At 38.6% G+C, this 6,994-nt stretch overlaps 2 protein-coding genes across 2 annotated transcripts; one reads left to right on the top strand and one right to left on the bottom strand.

The window, feature by feature from the left end:
* Positions 1-327: 327 nt before the first annotated feature.
* Positions 328-3,089, top strand: LOC121747395 (phosphatidate cytidylyltransferase 3-like). Its single transcript, XM_042141427.1, has 11 exons — positions 328-466; positions 537-793; positions 881-1,032; positions 1,108-1,249; positions 1,325-1,481; positions 1,556-1,603; positions 1,682-1,768; positions 2,094-2,222; positions 2,303-2,359; positions 2,601-2,684; positions 2,759-3,089. The coding sequence occupies exons 1-11, from the start codon at positions 389-391 to the stop codon at positions 2,846-2,848; spliced, it is 1,281 nt and encodes a 426-aa protein (XP_041997361.1). The 5' UTR covers positions 328-388; the 3' UTR covers positions 2,849-3,089.
* A 2,607-nt stretch (positions 3,090-5,696) lies between these two features.
* LOC121749593 (ethylene-responsive transcription factor 3-like) lies at positions 5,697-6,706 on the bottom strand. Its single transcript, XM_042144166.1, has one exon. The coding sequence runs from the start codon at positions 6,573-6,575 to the stop codon at positions 5,988-5,990; it is 588 nt and encodes a 195-aa protein (XP_042000100.1). The 5' UTR covers positions 6,576-6,706; the 3' UTR covers positions 5,697-5,987.
* Positions 6,707-6,994: the final 288 nt, after the last annotated feature.

Here is a 6,994-nt window from a genome sequence, read left to right as displayed (position 1 = left end):
ATTCCCCTCTCACAAAAAAAAACATATCTTTTAAGGACACAAAAATTGGGACACAATTACTATTCGTTTGGAAATTTTTAAAATAACCATAATTTAGGACGCAAAAGAAAGTGTCTCTGAGTTGAAGAAAAATTATCTTAATCTTTTGCTTTTTAGGATGCTTTTATTTGTGTCCCTAAGCTTAGTGGAGACACTAATAATAAAAACACTTTATAAAGCTTTGCTGGTATAGTTAGACACACAAATTAGCGTCCTTAATAGCATTAAAAAATGTCCTTATCCGATTTTTTTGTTGTAGTGTCTCCTCTGCAGGGGCTTTTCGTTTACTATATATATGTTACTCATGAGCAAGCCTTGAGGCCCAAGGGGAGTGTAAATTAGTTTCAACATGAGGCAAAAGGAACAAAGTCCGCCACCTTCTCCTTCCACTCGACTTCGTCACCGCAAACATACCAAGTCACAAGAGGTGTTTTGCATATGTTTATTGTTACTCACAAGAAAGTCTTTACTTAGCTGGGACTGGTTTTTGGTTGCAGGTATTCCCAGATGTAAGCAAATTGAATGGAGGCAGCAACTTACTTGTCGATGATCAAAATAAATATAGATCCATGTGGGTGCGGACGTTATCATCTTTATGGATGCTCGGGGGAGTTATACTGATTTTATATTTAGGCCATCTGTATATTTGTGCTATGGTGGTCATTATACAAATATTAATGGCAGCCGAGCTATTTCATTTACGTAGAATAGTTCATGAAAGTAAGCGGCTTCCGGGATTCTGGCTTATCAATTGGTAAAGCATCACAACCGTTATTTCTACTATATTCCCTTGAGCATCTTGTGTTTGAAATTCAATCTCTACATTCCCTTCCTTGTGCAGGTATTTTTTCTTTACAGCGATGCTTTATGTGTATGGTCGAATTCTCCGTCAACATCTCGTCAATACTGTTACTTCAGATAAATTCTTCTATAAACTCGTGAACAGCCTTTTCAAGTATCACATGGTTATTTGTTATTTCCTCTACATTGCAGGTTTGAATTAATTCTCCTACTCTACTCGTCAGTTTGTTTTGCTCGTAACGTTATCATTATTGTTTTCGATTGTAGGAGTGATGTGGTTCATTCTTACACTAAAGAAGAGAATGTACAAGTATCAATTTGGACAGTATGCATGGACACACATGATTCTTATAGTGGTCTTCACACAGTCTTCCTTCACCGTTGCTAATATATTCGAAGGAATTTTCTGGTACCGCAACAATTTACTGACTTTTTTTTCTCGTAGCTGCTAGTTTTCACGAGCTGCTGGTATTAATTAATGCAGGTTTATTCATCCGGCTTCTCTTATAGCAATCAACGACGTAGCAGCTTACTTTTTCGGCTTCTTCTTTGGGAGGACGCCTTTAATCAAGCTATCCCCAAAGAAAACTTGGGAGGGCTTCATCGGAGGATCTTTTGCTACTGTACTGTTTGCTTTTATGGTAAACGTACATTCATCAACATACAACAGGATAGATAAAACCATGAAAATATGACTCATATTTTGCATTTGTAGCTTGCAAATATTTTGGGACAGTTCCGGTGGATGACATGCCCAAGAAAGGTAATCCCGTTAAGAGGATCTCTACAACGAAGCATGTAAATATGCGATGGATAGTTATTGTGTTGATAGTAAGTGCAGGATCTATCCACAGGTTGGCTTCATTGTGATCCTGGCCCACTTTTCAAACTCGAGTATTATCCATTTCCTAATAATATTGCCCAATTGGTGAGTTTCTATCTAGCTAGATATATTTGCATTAGCATCCTACTATTGCAATACATTGAAATCATCCATCCGCATTAGGTAGATTCTTTACCGTTGAATTTCCAGTGGTAAAAAATCGACAATATAAACTCACGTATTGTAGCCTGAATTATTAATTAAGTATGCAACACAAACTCACCTATGTCAAATGTATCCTAGGAAGATATCAGAAATGACATATCGACCGATGATATTTTAGGCATAACATTATTCATTGTATAACTGTGTTTCCTATTCTGATATAAATATTTTTATCCATTAAGTAGATTTGCTCATATTATAACAGTTACCTTGGAAGGGAATGTGGATCTCGCCAGTGCAGTGGCACGCTTTATGGCTAGGTTTATTCGCATCAATTATTGCACCATTTGGAGGCTTCTTTGCGAGTGGCTTAAAGAGAGCTTTTAAGATCAAGGTGTCTGCATTTTTTTTTCCATTTTCTCAACTAAGTTTTTATGAGTAGTAGTTACTAATTCTGCATCACAACCTTCCCAGGATTTTGGTGACAGTATACCCGGGCATGGCGGCTTTACAGATCGGATGGATTGCCAGGTTAGATTGCATTTATCTTGTACAGATTACAGGAAGGTTTACTTTTTCATGAGTTAATAATTTTATCCTTATACTAAACTTGTCCAATCTCCCACCTTGTAATGGGATGTTAATCAAGTAAAATTATCCCAAAATAAAATTCCATTTGAGTACTAGTAGCATTTTTTAAATCTATGCAGGTTTTCATTCTTAGTTGTTATTTTTCTTGTGACTTAACGTTTTAAGTTGTTTTTATTTGCAGATGGTGATGGCCATTTTTGCGTACATATATTTTCAATCATTTGTCCTCGCTCCAGGAAGCTCGGTAGAGATGATATTGGATCAGGTGGGTGAATCATACGTGACAATACTAATATAAAAACTAGTATGCGACGAATCATGGATATATTTGATTTGCAGATAGAAAGAAGCTTGAGCCATGAAGAGCAACAAAAACTGTATGCAATGCTTGGTCAAATATTCCAAGACCAGAAATATGGCTATCTTTGAAGAAGCAAGATATAGCTACACTTCCTGTGGTAATGGAGTCGTCGGTGCGATCATTTTTCGGAAAGGAGAAAGGGGGGCCAAACTGGTTGGTACCTTTATTCATTACGTTATGAGTAGGGACAAACTCAAAGCATATGCAAAAATTTTCATTAGTTTCTTGCAAATATGGATTCAAAGAAGGTAGCATAGTGACCTCTTCTCCCTCATTCGAATTTGGATTCTCAACTTGTTTCACACCCAACCATTTGTGCAGCTTCCATCTAATTGTCACAATCAATAACATACAAAGTATGTGATATATGAATGAGGAAAAGTGGAGACTAAGTGCATAAATAAAGAGGAAATGTGTAGGGTAAGGGTGTGAAATTGTCATGAAATTACACTTTTGGGTGACATGTAGCAGCACTGCTTCGATAAGACGAAGCAACAATTGACGATCATTGGTGTTAGGGGTTTGAAGATATTCGTCATCGAAGGCTGTCTGAATGTCACTGTAAAAAAAATTTCAAAACATTCACAGCCTGTTGGTTCATGCAACGTGTAGATACTTGTCGAAAAAATCTGAGGTTTGCCAGGTTGCGAGCTGTCGGATAGCGAACGTACACTTTGCAGTGTCGTGAGACTAGGCCAATCAAGAGCGTCAACTCGTTCTTGGAAAAACTCTTCCTGAGCCGCCAATGTATTTGCGATGATGCATTAAAATAATTGTTTGCGCATACGGAAACTGCGACAAGATTAGTCATCTCCCCATCGTAGTTGCTTGGAAAAAATAATCCCGAAAGTGCCTTTCGGCGGCTACCTCCCGCTCATAATGGACGTATCACCGGTTTCGCCGCACAGGAGGGTTCGCGGCGGCTGCTTGCCTCTCTCGTTCTTCTTCTTCTAGCAATTCCACTAGGATTCGACGCATTTCCTTCGGTGGGTCCATACTCATATAAAATGAGAATTAAAAATTATAGGATGAATTGGATTATAAATGAGAGAGAGAGAGTTTATTTGGCGTAAAATAAATTACGTGATGAATATATAGTATTTATAGATAAATCCAAGATAACTTGAATAATAAAAAATGAAAAAAAAATTCGACGCTAACAGCCAGCAAGCCAGGTGTAGGGGGGGTGTGGCGTGGTGCGCTGGCTCGTCCCCTTCCCCCAACACGAGCCACTTGGCGAAATGGGCCAGCTGCAAAGATGGCTCGGCCTGCCGGGACGAGACCGAGACAGGGTCGAGGTGCGCCGTGGTGGCCCATAGTTATCAACCTATCTTGTTAAATCAATCGGTCATTTCTGTGGATCTAGTTTTGTATTAATGGCGCATTTATTAAATGTATCCATTTTAGTGTCCAAAAATATAATAATTTGTGGATTATAATATTATGCTTAATATCTCAAATTTCTTGGGATATACATTTCTCACGTTACATCCATTGTAATTCAAGTAATGTTTCATTATATTCAATGTCAATTTCCATCGATTTTGTTTTATTGACCATTTCATTATATAACATCCCATCAAATATTCAAGCAAGTGGAGTATATATACTAAGACCGAAAAGTCAACAAATTTACAAAGTAAGGTGTCTAATTTGTAGAATGAAGTTAAATTCAACAATTTCTATACATGTTTGACAATCGAACATCAACGTAGCCATAAAGTTAAGACAGATAAGCCAAATATTCGATTACTAATCACGAAAACTAAAGAAGCAATAATCGCCAACCATACAGATACAGGACATTAAATCATCATCAAATGCCATATTTGATTACCTCAAATCAATACTAACATTCATACATATGGATAGGCTAAAACTATAAAAAAAAAAGTTCTACTATACTATATTTCAGAAATCCATAGAGCAATTTGTCAGAAAAGCATGGATAGCTCAAAAACTGACAAAAAAAAGTTCTACTATACTATATCTTCTACCTGTCAGAAAAGCATGGATAGCCCCTATGATTTCAATAAACACAACACTGTTATTCATACTCAACAGGTAGAAGATAAGCCTAATACTCTGCATTATTATCTTATTCAACAGCCTAATGATCATCCTAAATGCACATAACCACGACATAAGTCTCGAGTTCAACTCCAGCTCAGCTCAACCTACCCGTTAATGAAAACTCGATTCCATTGAAGCTCCACATACCTGCTATTAAAACTTGATATCACTTCAGTTAACTCACATTAATTCTCCATGATTCGTTTATTCTGTTCTTTTCAGTTCTAAAAAAGACAACCAAAAAAGACCAATAGAAACCAATCAGGATGGTAACAGGAATAGCTTCACAATTAGTTAACCAAGTGACAAACACACGTAAAAAAGTCCCCCATCCCCACACATTCTGGTGAAGCAACCACATTTCAACCATAGATGGAATACCTGTGTAAATAAATTAGTGACAACATATTGATAAACAATCACTGAAAGAAGACTAGTGGGGAGTTACATAAAACATACACATAATAAGCCAAGGGAAACACATGAAGGTGTAGAGGCATAAAATCCCTTTGTTGTCCAAAATCAAGAGAACCGATCAATCTTCATGTAAGCCACCAGGTGATACAACCCAGTACAAGATTGTGCGGCAAAGAGAGCTTAAATCCAAAGAACAAGTAGAAAACAATAGTCTGGCATTGAAATTTCATAATATGTACCATAGCAGCACAACAACATAATAAAACCAGAATAACTTCCTATTTATCTTAACTTGAAACTCATATAATAAACAAACCTACAAATCTAAAGGCTAGCATAGCAAAATTGAGTGCTAAATGCACAAGTATCATAACGTTCTTTACTAACAAGAGACATCTAGCTATCACTAACCAATACACAATCAAATTAAGAGGTGATATGGCAACAAAGTTCACTATCATCTCAAATAACATCACAAACACAACAACAACAAACACGACCTTGTACATCAGAACATCCTTGTATCGATCACATTAGAGTTTATAAACTGAATTCTCTTCAAACAGTCATCCATCTTTATCAATGAGCATTCTCATCTCTCCTTTTTTTTGGTTTTTTTCGCTAGTAAAAAAGAAAAAGAAAAATGGGGCAAAGATGCCCCAAACGAAAAAAAAGAAGAAAATATCGGTAATTTAACCAAATGGTTTCAAAAGCTCGTCAGAGGCGGAGCGCCGTGCAAGCTAGCTCTTCGAAATCGGAATCAACGGCGTCGAGAGGCGGCGGCATGTTAAGATCAAAAGGCAGAGGGTTTTTACAAGAGGAAGACGCGATGTCATCAACCACGGAGGAGGAAGAATCACAATCGCTGCGACAATCATCTGGAGCCATACGCGGATACCTCCTCGGCGGCCGGAGAGGCAGCTGGCGGGGCCCGCTGAAGGACTCAACGGTGCTGCTCATGCCGCTAGAGGTTGGTCTCAGTCTCTGGTGCTCAATTATGAGCGGATCGGCAAGGTTAGGATCAAAATTAGGGTTTTGGAGATTGAAATTGGGGGGGAGGGGGAAGTTCGTTTTGGCCTTGGAGCCGCGGAGGGAGCGAGCGGCGGCGTCGTAGGCGCGGGCGGCGTCCTCGGCCGAGTCAAAGGTGCCGAGCCACACGCGAGTCTTCTTCAACGGGTCCCTGATCTCAGCCGCGAATCGGCCCCATGGTCTCTTCCTCACGCCACGGAATCTCACATCCTTACTAGAAACACCAGACCCGTTGAGTTCGCCGCCGTGAATCGCCGCCGCTCTGCCGCGCCGCATCGCCCAAATCAAAACCTATCCGTTGATTTGATAGTTGGAGAAAATTAAAAAGAAAAGGGAGCGAGTCTGTGCTAGGAAAGAAACATATGTACAGTACAGTACAAGAGAAACAACGCTGCCACAGTTACACACACAAAGGGGACTCGAGATAAATGAGAATTGAGATAAAAAATATTTTTTCTTCTATCTCAATTCCATCGATGTGATTTAGAGCATCTCCAATAGTAATAGTTCAGCCATAGGCTACCCACAAACTTCAACGGCCACATCATCAGTACTAAAAACTTCTTCTGTCACATCATCAGGACATGCAACTGGACAAGTAATAGGCTAGCCATAATAAACAAAATTATAAAAAATAAATAATTAACAATCACACAAAATACGGAATTAAATTTACGACATAGATACGGGAAAAT

Source organism: Salvia splendens, chromosome 9, assembly GCF_004379255.2.
Source record: "Salvia splendens isolate huo1 chromosome 9, SspV2, whole genome shotgun sequence".
NCBI lineage: Eukaryota > Viridiplantae > Streptophyta > Magnoliopsida > Lamiales > Lamiaceae > Salvia > Salvia splendens.
The sequence above is the reverse complement of the archived record's forward strand: the minus strand, read 5'-3'. Positions and strand labels throughout refer to the sequence as shown.